This window comes from Rattus rattus, chromosome 8 (genome assembly GCF_011064425.1).
Source record: "Rattus rattus isolate New Zealand chromosome 8, Rrattus_CSIRO_v1, whole genome shotgun sequence".
Classification (NCBI taxonomy): Eukaryota; Metazoa; Chordata; class Mammalia; order Rodentia; family Muridae; genus Rattus; species Rattus rattus.
The window spans coordinates 100,889,869-100,907,242 of NC_046161.1; the positions used below are offsets into that span (position 1 = coordinate 100,889,869).

The following is a 17,374-nucleotide window of genomic DNA, read 5'->3' on the forward strand; positions in this document are numbered from 1 at the left end:
ATATAATTCTATATTTTCCATTATTGTATTTGTTTATTTTTGTATTTTTGAGAAAGGGTTTCTTGACTGGCTGTCCAGGAATTCCATCTGTATATCAGGCTGGCCTTGAACTTGAGATCTGCCTGCCTCTGCTTCCTAAGTGCTGAAATTAAAAGTGTGTGCCATCACCACTAGTTTATATTTCTTTCTTCCTCCTCCTCATCTTCTTTTGCTTGCTTGCTTGTTTTCTTCGAAACAGGATTTCTGTGTGTGTCTGGCTGTTCTAAATTCACTTTGTAGACCAGGCTGGCTTCATACTCAGAGATATGACTGCCTCTGCCTCCTGAACTCTAGGATTAACACCCAGTTCCATCACTTTTATTTTTTATAAGTAGTTTCATAAAGCCCAGACTTGCTGGCAATCCTCCTGCCTAAGCCTCCTGAGAGCTGAGATCACAGATGTTGACAACATGTCGTTTTTGATGGTATGAAAACACTCTTCAACTGATCCGTATCCCTTTGGCTTTGCTTGCTTTATTTTATTTTTTCTAGCAGAAGGCCAAGGGATGGCCTTGCTCACTTAAAAACTATGCAGTGGAATGTTTTGATAGCATGTATGCGTGCACCACTTTTATGCCTGGTGCCCTTGGAAGCCAGGAGAGGGTATCAGATTCCCTGGGACTGCAGTTACAGAGGGTTATAAATTGTCAAGTGGATAGTGAGAATCAAATTGGGGCCTTCTAAAATCTGCTGAGCCCCCTTAAAAATTTTTGTGTACCCTGTGTGTGCATGGACGGCAGAGGCCAGAAGAATGCGTCGGGTCCCCTTGGAGCTGGAGTTACCAGTTGAGCAACCTAATGTTGGGTGGTCTTCCGAAGGAGAAACGAGACTGTTTATTACCTGAGCCATCTCTTAAGTCCCCTGGCGTTTGCTTTTATAAAAAATAAAAATAAAAAAAGCTTTTCAGGACTTAATTTTGTGCTGGTACGTTTTGTTACGAAGATCCTGCCAGCATTTTCCTGTATGTCCCATATTTGTGAGCAATACACTAGAAGACATGGAATGACTAAGACCCGGAGGTGCGAAGGGAGGGGGAGCAATGAAAAGAGAAAACTCGCTCGCTCGTGCTAAATCGTGAGGGAGGATCGGCACCAAGTGAATCCGCACCTAACGAGAACTGCACAATAGTTCATTGCCTAAATGAGGTATCGCTCTATGGCTCAGCTTTACGAGCATACGTGCTCATGCGCTTGCGCAGACTCATCACAACCCTAAGCCTGATTGGCTGACGCGGGAGCGAGATCACGCACGCTCACTTTCTCGCGCGCGAGCACGGTCTTGTGGGCGTTGTTCTTGGGCCTTCATTCTTCCTGTAGAACCATCATTTTTATCCCAGTTCATAATGTTCCCGGAACTCAACAACCTTCTCAGCATCACCCCAGACAGGACCGAGCAGGTAAGATGTCGCGCGGCCCGGAAGAAGGCAGGTCCCGGGAGCGTGCAAGATTGCATCCGGGATCTGCGCGGTGGAGCAGGTGCGTCTGCCGTAAACCGAGGGCATCTGGGAGTTGTAGTCTGGACAGGGCTCGCGGAAGCTGCAGTTGCGTGCCTGGGCCTGTGGAAGATGGGCTTCTGGACCATCTTGCTTGTTCATTTTCAGTCCCTAGGACCATGTACTCCGTGCTACCCTGGCGCCCAGAGGTGGCTGCAGAGCAGGCCCTAGAGAAAAGTCTCTTGCCTGCCCTGAGCCTCCTTACACCCTGGAACATTTTATAGGTTGCATGGAACACTGCTCGCACTCTTCCTAGTTCTGATGGCGTCTAAGAACTGTTCACAGTTCACCATCTGGTTGCGTTAAGCCTTCAGCGTGTTCCGTCCATTCTGTTTTTCTCAGCCTCCTCACTCTCCATGGAACCTCGAAGTCTTTCATTTTCACGTAGGGGTTACCTCTCCCAGGAGTATATTTGTCTGTCTTACTCAATAATTTGCAGAAAACACACCACAGGTGGAAAGCTTTAAATAGACCCTTTTATTTGCCCGACAGCTTTTGACTGTCCAGGCCTGCAGTTCTGACTATTTTTCGAGTTGCTGGGGCATTTTCCGGGCCCAGAGTGACCACACTGGGTGGAAAAGGTCCTTCAAGTCCAGGTGTTGTGATTTGGCATTTTACAGTGTGGGCGGGGGCAGGGCAACTGAAACCCAGAGACCTTAGGCGGGTTTGCCCTAAGTTGGTACAGCATGGACGTGTTATGTGACAGCCCTTGATCCTGATGTTGTCTGTCACTTACAGAACTACAGCAGGTAGCTAGACAATGCAGAGATCATCTTCACAGGGTTTTCCAGCGATCGCTGTAATAAGAGTCCAGTCTGAACCTTAGCCACTGGGAGATCTTTATTATCAGAGGCCTTGTCAAGAATTGGGCCAGGGGATAGCACAGTGGATAAAGGGCTTGGCACCATGTACGGAAGTAGAATTTGGATTCCAAGAACCCATTGTCAAAGCTAGGTAGGCAAGAGGGCACCTCGAGATGGGATCCCTGGGGCAAGCTGGCTGGCTGTTAGTTGAAATTGGCTACTTATCAAGAGTCCCTACCTTGATAAATTGGAAAAATGGAAAGCAATGAAGAAGACACCCAACACCAACCTCAAGTCTCCCCACATACTGCACACACATGCCATGCCCATGCACGTATACCGCACCCACAAACCCAAATCAAAAACCATCCTCATTCACTGTTACAAATTGACCCCAGGGAGGATCTTAGGGCTAAAGACACTACTTAAAACATCTTTTTTTTTTTTTTTTTTTTTTTTTGTTGGTGGGGTCGCAACCCCGGGGCTTGGTCTTCCTCCGCACTGAGCTAAATCCCCAACCCTACTTAAAACATCTTACAATTAAGTGTGTGGTAGCAGGGGGAAGAGACAGGCAGACCTCTGTGAGTTCCAGGCCAACTCGGACTATAAGGTGAGTTCCTGCCTCAAAACAAACAAAATAACTCTGATTTGAGGTGGTCTGAATGAGCATCTTAGCCTGGCATTTTTGGTTACTTTGTTTTTGCTTTTGTTTCTTAAGACTCTTTAGCCCAGCCTGGCTGGAAACTCGTGGTGTAGACTAGACTAGTCTCAAACTCAGTTCTGCAACCTCTGTCTGTCTGGTGCTGGGAAGAAAAGAATCACACTCTGCTCCGTCTGGCCTTTGACTCACAATCTTGTTGCCTCAGCCTTCCAAGTTCTAGATGGAAAGCCTTTTCTGAAGGCCCTTTCTACTCATTGGAGATCAGGGATAAAGGCTTTCTTTTTCTTTTTTTTTTTTTTTGGTTCTTTTTTTCGGAGCTGGGGACCGAACCCAGAGCCTTGCGCTTCCTAGGCAAGCGCTCTACCACTGAGCTAAATCCCCAACCCGGATAAAGGCTTTCTTTTGAATCTAATTCTCCTTAAGACTGGTTCCTAAATTACTAAACCAAGCAGTTAAAAAAAAAAAATTACTCTTTGTCCCCAGTAACATCAGTTTAATGGCTTGAGAAGGCAATTATAGTCTGGTAGGTGCAGGGCCAGCCCTTTCAGGTCACTGAGTCCCAGAAGGATCTGGATGAAGAATCTCTACATCCCAGTGGTGCTAGCCAATGACTCCTCCAGCTTCTCAATGGTTTTCTCCAACTTTGCCACAGATGTTTCAGCCAACTCTGTTGAGGTCTCAGTCTCTTTTAGCTACTCCTCCAAAAGTTTGATCTCCTCTTTGTGCCCGTCCTCCTTGGTCGAATACTCCTCTGAGACTACCAGCGTCTTGAGGGCCCGGTCCATGGTTTGAAACTCCTCCTCCAGCTGCCAGACTTGGTTCCCAGCCACCTCAGCTCTCCTCTGAGCACTCACGTCTCTTCTTCCAGAATCACCAGCTTCCTGGCCACCTCCTATTTGCAGCCGGGACCCTCGGTGGGTGGTGGACTTTGGCCTCCTTCAGCAGAACCTGCTGCATCTCCTGTCTTTCCTTCACCTTTCATAGCTTGGTTTTCCGTGACTTTCCTTCCTCTCTCACTCATCAGCTGCCTTCCCAGTCTCCTCTAGCTTTTGCAGGGCTGTAGTCAGGCGCTGTTCTGCTGACTCCTCCTCTAGGAGCTGAGCGGTCCTTCAGGGACGTCACGTCTGCCTCCTCCTCAGTGGCCTTCTCAGTCTGCTCCTGGGCGCTCTTCACAGACTCAGGATAGTTTTCCTCCTCACCCCCATCCCCTTTCACTTCCTTCACAAGGCCTGCCGCTCTCACCCAGCTGCGTGCCTCAGTCCTCAGCCTGCTTCTCGCCGGCCTCGGTCTGCTCAGCACGGTGGTGGTAGCCTCCTCGTCCAGTTTCAGCATCTGCATCTTCTTTTTGATGGCATCTGTCTCGGGCAGGCAGGCTGTGAAGATTGGGTAAACTGAGCGGGCTGCAAGCACCGGATGCTTGGGCTCTTTCCGACTTTTGACTTGAGAGGCTGAGCTGTGCGTGCCCATCCCGACTAACAGGGCTCACAACTTTACCCTCTCTCGTGATTTTAATTATTGATCTTGTTATTTTTCAGAACTTTTTTTTTCATTTTTAATTATGCATACTCATGTTTGTCTGCATATGAGGGAAGGTGTCTGTAGACATAGGAGATGTTGTTTATCTTTCTGGAACTAGAGCCATAGGCATCGTGAGCTACCTGGTGCAAACGCAGTCCCGTGCAATAGTAGTGTGCACCCTTAGCTTGTAAGTCATCTCTCCAGCCTTGATTTTCTTCAGTTTTTTTTTAAAGATTTATTTATTCATTTTTATTATATATATTATATATAAGTACACTGTAGCTGTCTTCAGATACACCGGAAGAGGGAATCGAATCTCTTTACAGATGGTTGTGAGCCACCATGTGGTTGCTGGGAATTGAACTCAGGACCTCTGGAAGAGCAGCCAGTGCTCTTAACCACTGAGCCATCTCTCCAGCCTTGATTTTCTTAAGTGTTTGATTATCGCGTGCACGTGTGTGTTCCCACTTTTGTGTGTGTGAAGACAGTTGCACACATGCCCCGGTGTGGGTGTGGTAGTCATTCCTCTTACTTTGTTCTGAGGCTGCCATGGGTGCACTGCGTTCACTAGCTGGCCTGGCCGTAGAACCTGTAGAGAGTCCATCTTGGCCTCCTGTCTCTCTGCATAAGCTCTGAGCTTACAGTTATCCACTGCTGGGTCTGACTTTACTCGGGTTCTGGGGACTCAAACTCGGTCCTCATTATTGCACAGTGAGGGATTTATCCACTGAGCCATCTCCTCGGCTCTGAGGTTTACTCACTTTGGGGTTAATTTAGTATGTATGTCATTAATAAACAGCTGTTCGGGTGTCGAAATGTCCATAACTGCCTTGGCCTCTCTGATGGGGCTCACCTCTTACAGGGGTCTGACCTACCTTGTGCTCTGCCCTACTCTTAGGGGAAACTGACTCTCCTCTGTGACGCCAAGACAGACGGCAGCTTCCTTGTGCATCACTTCCTGTCCTTCTACCTGAAAGGTATGCGACTCCCTGGTGCCATAGAAAAGGAACCCCAGGTCTGGAGACATGGCTCGGCAGTTCAGAGCACTGGCTACTCTCCCAGAGGACTCAGGTTAAATCCCCAGCACCCACACGGTGGCTCACAACCATCTGTAACTTCAAAATAAAAGAAATATCAGCAGTTGTCTAGCCAGGCAGTGGTGGTGTACATCTTTAGTCCTAGGACTCGGGAGGCAGGCAGAGGCAGTTGGATCTTTGAGTTTGAGGCCAGTCTGGTCTACAGAGTGAGTTCCGGGACAGCCAAGGCTACACAGTGAGACCCCATCTTGGGGAAAACAAAAACAAAAAACAAAATGACAACAACAACAACAAAAATGGAAACCCAGAACAGCTAAGAAAATAGAGAAGAAAAACCCTAAGGAAGCAACGGGAAGAACCTTGGTTGTCTTGGCTTTGGTGTTCGGGTAATCAGTGAGCTATTCTCTTAGGTATCAGGTGATGGGAGCATCCTTACAGCCTGCCCAAGAATGCTGTGTGCCCATCAGCCTACCTTCCCTTCTTCCCCTCCTCCCCTTCTCCATCCACTGTGGAGGAGCCACTCCTCTCTGAGGTCCTTGTGTGGCTTCCTGACCCTGTTGTTTCTTAGTTGTTGTGTTTTTAAGTCTCAGATCCTCCCACCCTAGTGACATTTTGTCATTGCAATAGTTGCTTCCTAGAGAATAGGGCCACTGCATTTCACGTTAGGAAATAGATTAGAAAAGTCTCTCCCTCCATTTTTTGGTGGTGCTATTAGTGTAAGACTGCGTCCCCTGTCGCCCATGCTAGCCTTGAATTTGCTATGTAGCCGAGGATGCCCCAGGATTTCAGATCCTCCTTTCTCCGCCTCCGAAGTCCTTGAGTTACAGGTGTGCCACCGCGCCTGGCTTTATTCAGCACTGAGGATCAAGTGCATACCAGGCAAGCCCTTTATCAACTTAGCCGTAGCCCCAGCACCAGACTCGGTCATCATTGGCTTCTCCTCGAGGATGCCCTGTTCCAGCCATGATGGTGAGGTGCATCATTGCCCGGTTGGACAGCTTTCAAAGGTTATTTTTTTTCAAGAGATGTGATTTTCAGCATAGAAAAACAGAGTAATCTATGGATAAGTTATTAGAATGAACAAGGCTCAGTTAATTAGCTGGAGTTTCTCAGAGTGTGTATAAACAGTAAGCACACAGCAAAGTTGGGGAACAGACACATTTACAAAAGAACAAGGTTAAGTCCCAAGGAACTGTGGAGGTGGGTGCATTTGGTAACATGCCTGAGGACCTGAGTTCAGCTTTCCGGCAGTTCCACAAAACCCAGGTGTGGTGCAGACCTGTAACCATAGCACGAGGGAGAGAGGGAGAGGGTCAGCTAACTCCCGGAAGCCCAGTGGTCAGCCCAGCCGAGTGAGTGAGCTTCAATTCAGGGAGAGACTGGGCTCCATGAATAAGACCTGCATACATGCACAGAGTCACACAAACATGAATAAACACAGATACACACATAGACATACACACACAGACACACATAGACATACACACACAGACACACATAGACATACACACACACACATACACACACACACACACACACACACACACACACACACACACACACAGAGTACATAGGGGCCAGGGAGATAGCTCAGTCGGTAAACAGCACTGGCTGCACCATCCTGATGATTTGAGCTCAGTCCCCAGCACCCACATGGCAGAAGGGAAGAACTAACTCCTACACATTGTCCTCTGTAGTCAAACTGAGGTACATATGCACAGCCCTCCTTCCCCCAAGTAAACAAACAAACAAACAAAATAACCAAGCAAAAGTCGGGGATATGACTTACCAGTAGAACTGGGTTTCATCCCCAGTACTAGAAAATAAAGGGGAAAAAGACATTTTGGACTGGTAAGATGGCTCAGTGAGTAAAAGTACTTGTCACACAAGCGTGGCAACCTGAGTTCAATGTTTGGAGCCTGTGTGCAGGTGGAAGGCGAGAACCAGCTCCACAAACTTGTTCTCGGACTTCTGTGCATACACATCATGCATACACACAATAATTTTTTTTTTTTTCCGGAGCTGGGGACCGAACCCAGCGCCTTGTGCTTGCTAGGCAAGCGTTCTACCACTGAGCTAAATCCCCAACTCCCACAATAAATTTTTTAATGCATCTTAGGGGCGTGGGGTTGTAGCTCAGTTTGTAGAATGTTTGCTTACTATCCATGAAGCCCAGAGTTGAGTTTCCCGTATTGTCTACACCAAGTGTGGTGGCTCCTGCTAGCGATCTCAGGAGTTAGAGCTAGAGGATTAAGAGTTCAAAGTCGGGCTGGAGAGATGGCTCAGCGGTTAAGAGCACTGACTGCTCTTCCAGAGGTCCTGGGTTCAATTCCCAGCAACCACATGGTGGCTCACAACCATCTGTAATGGGATCCGATGCCCTCTTCTGGTGTGTGTGAAGACAGAGATACATCCTGAGTTAAGAGCAATTCCCCAGAGGTCCTGAGTTCAACCAGCAACCACATGGTGGCTCACAACCATCTGTAATGAATCTGATGCCCTCTTCTGGTGTGTCTGAAGACAGTGACAAGTATTCATAAAATAAATAGATAAATAAATAAAAAGAAGATTAAAAAAAAAAAAAAAAAAAAAAAAAAAGTTCAAAGTCAGCTGGGTGTTGGTGGTGCAGGCCTTTAGCCCCAGCATTTGGGAGGCAGAGGCAGGCAGATTTCTGAGTTCCAGCCTGATCTACAGAGTAAGTTCCAAGATAACCAGGGCTACACAGAAAAACCCTGTCCCAAAAAGAACAAAGCAAAACAAAAATAGAGTTCAGAACCACCCTGGTTCTATAGGGAGTTGAAGACCAGCATGTGCTCCCTGAGGCTGTCTCATAGGAGGACGATGGGGAGGTGCGTCCTAGTGAAATCAAGCAAATTATATCAGAGTACAGGGCCTGGTCTAGGCCTTCCTTAGTGTTCGTCTTTCCAGAGGGTTGAAGAATTTGTGTCTGGTTGTGAGCAGGGGATTTGTTTAAAAAGTCCATTTTTTTGTTTTTCAGCTAATTGTAAAGTCTGCTTCGTGGCACTTGTCCAGTCTTTCAGCCATTACAATATTGTGGGACAGAAACTGGTAAGTGTTCCAGTCCTCTGTGGTGACATCCCTTCAAAGGAGCATGGGCCAGGGCCAGGATTTTCTTTTTCTTTTCTTTCCTTCTTTTTTTTTTTTTTTTTTTTGGGGCTGGGGGCCGAAACCAAGGCCTTTGCCTTTCCTGGCAAGGTCTTTTCCCACTAACTAAAACCCCCAACCCCCTTATTTTTATTTTGTTTTTTCAAGACAAGAGTTTCTCTGTGTAATCTTGGCTGTCTTAGAACTCACTCGAACTCAGAGATCCACCTGCTTCTGTTTCCTGAGGGCTGGGATTAAAGGTGTGTGGCACCATTGCCGGGCTGTGGCTGGACTTTTCTGTCTGGGTTATGGAGAATCGAACAGAGGCAGGACTGAGGATATCTTGGGACCCTGAACTCCTTATCCAAAGGATTAAAGCAGAATCTGGGCATGTTTTACTGAAAACATATAAAACCAGGTCTAGGGTTTGTAGTCATCTGTGATCCAAACCCTTCTCTGGATCGTGGCCAGTTCAGGGTTTCTTGCCTAGCTGAGTATGTTTTCACACCACTGGCTCAACCTCTCATCCCAGCACCAGGAGGGAGAGGCAGGAGAACACAAGATCCGAGGTGGCTCAGTGGTTAGTGTTGAGAGGATCGGGTTCCCAGCACCCGGGTCAGGCAGCTACACTTGCATGTAGAGACACTTGTACATCATTGAAAAGTAAAAATAATCCCAGCATTCAGGAAGCAGAGACAGGCAGACCTCTGTGAGTTCGAGGCCAGTCTGGTCTACAAATCTAGTTCTAGAACAGCTAGGGATACACAGAGAATCTCTGTCTTGGAGAAAAGAAGGTCAGGGTCATCTTCTACTGCATTTTGTGTCGAGACCTGCTTGGGAGGACACCCAAGTCTTGTCGCAAATATCAGAAAGCAGAGTGGGAAGAGACAGGAGCACTTCGGCGGGGTTTGGAATATGTCTTACCGTCGTATTAGCCAGTAGGTAGTTCCTTTGAAAGGCTCCCCATTCCCCACAGGGCACAGCACTTCACTCTGCTTTTTGTCTCGTCCAGGGCGTCAGCTTGACCGCAGCGCGGGAGCGAGGGCAGCTTGTGTTCCTGGAGGGCCTCAGGTCCTCCGTGGAAGTCCTCTTCCACTCTCAGGAGGAGCCTCACCCCCTGCAGTTTCTCAGGTCCGAACTGTAGAGCTGGGGGTGGGGGCGGACAGGGCTGCTGGGTTGTGTCAGAGGCGGAAGTGGCTTCAGGAATCAGACCCATCCCCTGTGTTCCTATGTGTCACACAGCCCTTGGCTGCCAACATGAAGCCCATGGTAGGTGGAGGTCCCCAGAGCCGAGGAAAGCATAGTTTGCTGGGAGGATAGCACAGGGAAGTGCTCTGCTGTTTCTCTGATGGCTCCCTCGTGCACCTACCTTAGCTCTTTCTTGCCCTCATTTAGAAACTAAGGGTTATGGGCTGGTGACCTGTTTGTTTGTTTGTTTTAATTTTATTGGAACGTAGCCATATTTATTTATCCTTGTTTGTCTCTGGATATTTGACTTTATGGCGACAGACTGGGTAGTTGGAGCAGGGAGAGATGGCCTGCAGGCCTAAATATCTCTTGCCTCACTCTTTAGCAACAGCAACAGGAGATGGCTGCAGGTCTGAGGCTGGCTATGCTGTGCGTCTCCCCCTTTCTGAACATCAGCCCCTCATGGCTTCTGTTCTTTCTCTTTCACAAAGGAGTCCATGACACAGCCGTCCCCACTGCCCTGCTTTTTCAGATGTGCCCTTTTGCCGTGGCTAGAATGTCTGGGTGTGTGACATATTCCCTAGCACCCTACCTTGGCTTTATCGTTTGACTGCAGGGACTGGTTACACCTGATCCCAGCGTGTCTGGAAGTCCTCCACTGCCGAGGGAGGAGGAGGTTGCCCTGGGCGCTGTGCTTCTCTCCCCCTCAGTCTGCTGGGAAAGGACAGCTTGCAACATCCCCAGGGAAGGTGGGCGTGGGTGGGTCATCGTGTGTCAGAGATACGTCAGTTCTGTGTGTATACCAGCAACCCACAGGCCACACCCCTCGCCAAGATGCTCCAATTGCTGCTGACTTCCTCTGGCAGGTCAGGATCTGCTGGGGAGGCCTCTCTCTTGCACATTCTGACTTGTCTAGGTGCCACAGCTCTTGGATTAAGAAGCTGTATAGTTCTCTTTCTTTTCTCATTATTACTATTTTATATCTCCATTTTGAGACAGTCTCACTGCCTTCCCAGGCTGGCCTCTTGCTTTCTATTCTCCTGCTTCTGTGATAGTTGGGACTATAGGTATGGACCACCATGCCAGGTCTTTATAATGTCTCTTCAGAGACTCAAGGCTTGTACAATTTTTGTAGCCCATAAATTTTACCTTAGTACCTAGTAGGCCTTAGAAAATACTTGGATTGGAGTAAAGTAAGATTTACTTGTGCGTGCATGTGTGCCTTTGTGTGTGTGTGTGTGCGTGTGTGTGTTCTTTTCCAGATTGCCAAAGACTATCATACAGTTCTTTGCCTTCTCCAGTCTCTCTTGGTGCTCCTTTGTCCCAGATAAACATTTGCAGAGCTGGGCACGGTAGTACATGCCTGTAATCCTAGCACTGGGGAGTAGGAAGGATGGGATGAATCCCAGGTCGGCTCTAAGGGTCACACTTGAACAGGAGAGAAGAGCTGGGACTGTGGCTCCGTTGGTAGTGTTTGCCTAGTGTGCCTCAAGCCCTGTGTTTGTTTGACACCCAGCACTCTGTCAAGCCAGCTGTCCTGCATGCTAGGGAGCCCTTAGGATGTGGAAGCAGAAAGATCAGAAAATCAAGGTCACCCTTGACTACATACTGAGTTCAAGGCCCGGAGTTCATGAGACACTGTGTCAGAGGAAAGCATTCCCCCCACGGTTGTAGAGTGTGACTGACAAAAGCTTTGGTGACTTTCCCCTGCGTTTCTAGGGAGGCTGGTGCAGGGAACCTACAGTCGCTGTATACGTTTATACAGGACACCCTGAAGCCCGCGGACAGTGGGGAGTCGCCATGGAAGTGCCCAGTGCTGTTGGTGGACAACCTCAGTGTGCTGCTGAGCCTGGGTGTGGGGGCAGTTGCCGTGCTGGACTTCATGCAGTACTGCAGGGCCACGGTGTGCTGCGAACTGAAGGTACCGAGGGACCGCCATGGTCGCTGAGAACCCAGACTCGTGTTCTCCGCCTTCTCTCTCTGTTTGCTTTGAGTTTAGCTGTCCTCTGGTAGACACAGAAATTCTTCGTTCCACCCATTCTGTTACCCTACTTGGCAATGCTAAATAATAAAGCTCTCAAAGTTAAAGGTTTGACTAGCACCGTGGGACAGTGCCATGGTCCCCGCCTGCCTGTGAGCTCTGTGGGTTCCTTGGTGAGTCTTGAAGATTAACTAAAGTCATGACTCATAACGGCTTTATGTTTTCTTTCCTTGTGGGTGAAAGTTCTGGGGATTGAAAAGTAGGGCCGGGGTTGTAGCTCAGTTGGTAACATGCTTGTGTAGCGGATTGTCCTCACCTGTCTGTTACTCGGGACATTGTGGAAGAAGGGTTGTGAGTTTAAAGCCAGGCAAAAGTGCTTAGCTGCACAAGTCTGATGACCTGAGTGTGACCCCACAACCCACACAAAGGTGAAAGGAGAGGACACGTGACAGGATTATCTCTGACCTCCTCACAGCGCTGCGTGCTTGCACGGGCACCCTCTCACATCCGCCTACCCAAGTTAATTAAAAAAAAAAAAAAATGAAGAGAGCAAAACAACAGAGAGTCTGAACATGGCAGCGTGTGCTCAGAATCCTCAGAGTCCAAGTCTGAGGCCAGCCTGGGCCACAGAGCTCCAAGCCAGTGCAGTCTATGTAGCAAGAGCTGCCAAAGAACAAAACAAGACATTGAGTGGAGTGAGCTGGCTGTCTCCTGCGGCACCTGGGTGAGCACACGAGCTATAGGACATTGTGCGGAGAGGCCAGACTCTGCAGAGTACTGGTGAGAGGAGCGAGATGAATTAGCAAGAGTGTGACCAATCGTGAAACCCACAGGCACAGGCTTCCCTGGAAGCCGTGGTCAAAGGACCGCTGTGATTTCTTGTCTACGGTCACAGGACCAGGATCCAGAGAGAGGGACCAGGGAGGGAGAGAGTGAGGGACAGGGAGACTTGAGAGCCCCCATAGAAGGGCAGAAGGCTTGGAGACCACCTATTTGGCAAGACTGGCTGGCCCGTATGCTCCAGGGATTCCCTTCCCCGTGTACCTAAGGCTGCACAGGGCTGCGGTCACATGTGCCCTGCTGAGACTGCTGTGCTTTTGTGAGGTGGGTTCTGTGTAGTCCAGGCTGACTTTGAACTTGCTAAGTAGCTAAGGGTGACCTTGTACCTCTGGTCTTCTTTGTCCACCTCCCAAGCTCTAGAGTCACAGATTTGTACGTCACACTGACCTCAAGTCTATCCTTTTGAAAATTTTTTTTTTAAGATTTTGTTATTTGCTTGTCTGTTTGTTTACTTACTTAGTTTTTTGAGACAATTTCTTTCTGTACCCTTGTCTGTCCTATAACTTGCTCTATAGACTAGACTGGCCTCAAACTCAGAGAGATCCACCTGCCTCTGCCTCCCCAGTGTTGAGATTATAGGCATACACCTCTATGGCCTGTCCTAAGATCCTTTTGGTTTTATTTTTTTTTTTTAAAGATTTATTTATTTATTATATATAAGTACACTGTAGCTGTCCTCAGACACACCAGAAGAGGGCATCAGATCTCATTACAGATGGTTGTGAGCCACCATGTGGTTGCTGGGATTTGAACTCAGGACCTCTGGAAGAACAGTCAGTGCTCTTAACCACTGAGCCATCTCTCCAGCCCTCTTTTACTTTTTAATTACATGTTGTATAGGTGATTTTGAAGGCCAGAACAGATCATTGGATCCCTTGGAGCTGGGGTTGCATGCCTTTGTAAGCTGTCCGACATGTATGTTCAGAACTGAACCTGGGTCCTCTGCAAGAGCAGTTACACACTCTTACCTGCTGAGCCATGTCTAGCCCTCATATCGTAACTTAAAAATCCCTTTGTATTCCAGTATCTTGGTGCCCATGGAGGCTGGAAGACAGCACTAGATCCCCTGGGCCTTGAGCCACAGACATCTGTGGACCTCCTGTGGGTTCTGTGAATCAAACCTGGGTCCTCTGGAAAAGCAGTTAGTGCTCTTAACTACTGAACCATCCCTCCAGCTGCCACCACCACCACTCCCTTTTTAAGACAAGGTCTTACTATATAGCCCTGGCTATCCTAGAAACTCGCTGTGTAGACCAGGCTGCTTCTGTTTCCTGAGTACTAGGATAAAAGGTGTGTACTCCTTACCTAGGTCACGTCTGCCTCTGCATGAGGGGGCGTAGGGGTCGTGTGGGCTCCACCTCAGGTCAGTGTGCTTTCCCAAGAAGCACTTTACTACTGAGCCGCTTCTCAACCTCTCATTCTTAGTTTTTAGTTTTCAGCAGTCTGGGGAATTGAACTCAGGACCTTGTATATGCTGAACACATGCTCAATTAAGCTGTACCTGTAATGCCAACATTTCACTTTCCCCCTCTGTGGTTCCAAGGATCAAATCTAGGGCCTCAAGATTGTTAGGCAAGTACTCTGCCACTGAACTGTATGCCCCACAATGCCACGTTTTGGTGAGGTAGACCGTCCATTTCTGTTTGGTTAATTTTGTTTGGTCGTCAGATCTCAGGTCAGCGTGTCCTCCCTGTCTCTCCTTTGAGATCTCCCTGCCCCATGCCTCTCTCTGCTCGACTTGTCACCTTAGATTATCGGCATCTTTCTGTCTGTGTTGACTGAATAGTGCCTGGCAGAATGATGGCAATTAAATGAAAAAATATATCTTTTTCTCATGAGGCAGGGCTTCTCTGTGTAGCCCTGTTGTCTGTAGACCAGGCTGGCCTCGAACTCAGAGATCCACCTGCCTCTGCCTCCTGAGTGCTGGGATTAAAGGTATGTGCCACCACTGTCCAGCTAAATGAAAATTTAGAGCTATTTAATTTGGTAGTGGGTACATGGAAATGCCACAGACAATTTTCAGGAGTCTTCTCTGCCTGCTGTTCTGTGAGGTCCGGGGATTGACTCAGATCATCAGGTTTGGTGACAAGTGCTTTTACCCGCTGAGCTGTCTTGCTAGCCCCTGGTGGCATGCTACTCAGGAATAGACATGGAGCGCCTAGGACGGGGTTGGTTTTAGATGAATTGGGTTGGACGTTTAGTTTGGACTTGCAAGTGAAAATATGCAGTAGCTGATTGGAATTAGGGTCCTGGAGCCCCTCAGGGCTCTGTCTTATGAGGAAGCTCTTATAAGAGCAGCAGGGAGGGTGATCTGGGGGGATACACAGATATAGCTATGGAGACACAGGAAGCCTGGTGTTCTCTGACTTTGGGTATCCATGTTAAAGACGAGGTTTCTTTCTTGTGTGTGTTGCAGGGAAATGTGGTAGCCCTCGTGCATGACACTGAGGGTGCTGAGGATGAAGAGAATAACATCCTACTGAATGGCCTCAGTCATCAAAGTCACCTGATCCTGCGGACTCAGGGCCTGGCCACCGGATTCTGCAAGGACGTGCATGGGCAGGTGGGTAGGTGCACAGGCTGAACGATGCGGTGCGCTGCCGTGGGGAGAAGGCAGATCCTGGATGTCCTGAGTTTAATGCATGTGAAGTCACCAGGTAGCATAGAGACTCCTGGAGCAGGAAGTAGTTTTTCCTGTGGTCTGATTTGTGAATGTTAGGGTCCAAGAATCGTTGTCGGAAGACCCCAGACTTAAAGAGTGTAAAGGCAAAGAGAGTTTATCCTGCAGAGATTACCAAACCCTAGTACTCAAGAGTAAAACTAAGCAGAGAGGGAAGAGGGAAGCGGTGGACTTTTTCTACCTTTACTTTCCTATGAGAAGCAAGAAGTACAGCTGCCCTAATGGAGGGCCAAGGCTTGATAATGGTTGCCCCGGTAATGTTTATTGTAGAAGTTGGTCTCATTACCGCATGACACGTTTGTCTGAGCTATTGTAGAAGCCGCAGTGGAAAGTGACCAGGAGACCCAGTCGGATTCACAGTGGAGCGGGTACTTGGTGGACGCCTCTTCCTTAATCACTCTCACTCTCTCTCTCTCTCTCTCTCTCTCTCTCTCTCTCTCTCTCTGCAGCTGAGCATCCTCTGGAGGAGGTCATCGCAGCCCACAGCCCAGCGGGCTCGAAGTCTCACTTACCAATACAAGATACAGGATAAGAATGTGTCCTTTTTTGCCAAAGGAATGTCTCGTGCTGTTCTGTGACCTAATTCCGGACAACCGAAGTGACTTTGGACAGCTGTGGGTGTGGAAGATAAAGCACCCGGGTGGAATGCGCCCTCAGACCTTTGACGCACTCTTCAGGCTTCACTACAGCAGCCGTGACCAGGGACGATGGTGCTGTGAGCACCTGCTTTGTCCCCAGGGCTCTGCTCAGGAAACACAGTGAGGAACTGCATGAGGCTCCTGCTGAGAGAGACTGCATGGTGAACCCCAGCAGAGCGGTCCTTTGGGGCATCCCATGTGACTTCAGCCTTACCTGCCTAGTTTTGGAGGTTGTGACATTGAGAGCCACTGTGGGCAGAAGGAGGCAGTCAGGAAGTTGCCTGAATGGCAGCCGTACTGGCTGACGGCTAGGACAATGATGGGTAGAATAAAGAAGGTTCCCACAGCAGGCTTCCTGGAGGTTGTCTTTTTTTAATGTTTCACTTCCCTTTTACATAGGGACTTTCCCTTGAAGTCGGTGAGGAGATGGACTTGGAAAAGAAAGTACATTCGAGGCTTAGAACAGGCTAAGGATAATTGAACTGGAGCTGGACTCCAAAGCCATACCTGCCGGCCCACGTTCACGGAGTCCAGGGGCAGGCAGGTGTCCCCACCCCTCACCCACTGAAGGTATAAACCCGCTTCTGTTTCTGCAGCTTGTCCTGTATGCTGGAGTCCTAGCCAACAAGAGCATGGCTCTGGGGCCTTGAATAAGGGTCTGGCCTTGAGAAGAACAAGGCAGTGTCTTTGCTGCCTGGTTAGAGGGACCTTGGTGAGCTACTGGTAATGCTCCTTTGAAGACATTGGAGACAGCAGGGGGCAGTTCTTGGAACCAATGTTGTGTGCATGTGTTTTGGAGGGCAGTTTGAGACAAGGTCTCTTGATGTAGCCCTTGCTGGCTTGGAACTCACTATGTAGATGAGGCTGGCTTGAAGCTCACAGAGATTCCCCTGCCTCTGCCTCCAGAATGCTGGGATTAAAAGTCACAGTACCACATCTAGATAAGAGAAAGGAATATTTATCCCAGCATCTTGAGATGACCCCTGGTTACATCTAGCTCCTTAGTAAAGGTCACCTCAGACGGAATACAAGGCGTGTTCTCTTAAAATTAGTGCCTCGTTTTCACATGGACATTATACCACTAATAAAACTAAAAATTGGGGTTGGGGCCTCGTTTTCACATGGACATTATGCTACTAATAAAACTAAAAATTTCATAGATCATGTGTGTGTTCCCGTATTGAACTCACAGCTTTGCACGTTAGGCAAGTGCTCTGTGGCTGAATTATGCTCACAGTCTTTATATAGTTATTAATTTAAAAACTAGCTCAAAATAACATTGGAAAGGAGAAAGAGGTGTTCCCTTGCCCTGTGTGTTAGACAAGTGTTTTTCATAAAGCTGGTGTTGTGGTACATTGCCTTTAATCCCGAGGCAGAGTGAAATAGAGATTA

The 17,374-nt window shown here is 48.4% G+C and overlaps 1 protein-coding gene across 1 annotated transcript; it reads left to right on the forward strand.

The window, feature by feature from the left end:
* Nucleotides 1-1,275: 1,275 nt before the first annotated feature.
* On the forward strand, nt 1,276-16,331 carry Elp6 (elongator acetyltransferase complex subunit 6). The gene is made up of 7 exons (XM_032910756.1): nt 1,276-1,435; nt 5,412-5,490; nt 8,549-8,619; nt 9,668-9,786; nt 11,563-11,764; nt 15,081-15,227; nt 15,794-16,331. The coding sequence occupies exons 1-7, from the start codon at nt 1,382-1,384 to the stop codon at nt 15,920-15,922; spliced, it is 801 nt and encodes a 266-aa protein (XP_032766647.1). The 5' UTR covers nt 1,276-1,381; the 3' UTR covers nt 15,923-16,331.
* Nucleotides 16,332-17,374: the final 1,043 nt, after the last annotated feature.

What these genes read in the sequence shown, in the direction of transcription:
- Elp6 (XM_032910756.1), top strand. Translation starts at nt 1,382, where the DNA reads ATGTTCCCGGAACTCAACAACCTTCTCAGCATCACCCCAGACAGGACC. An exon ending in ATATTGTGGGACAGAAACTG is followed by an intron (nt 8,620 to 9,667) that starts GTAAGTGTTCCA and finishes TGTCTCGTCCAG; the next exon opens with GGCGTCAGCTTGACCGCAGC. An exon ending in CGGTGTGCTGCGAACTGAAG is followed by an intron (nt 11,765 to 15,080) that starts GTACCGAGGGAC and finishes TGTGTGTTGCAG; the next exon opens with GGAAATGTGGTAGCCCTCGT.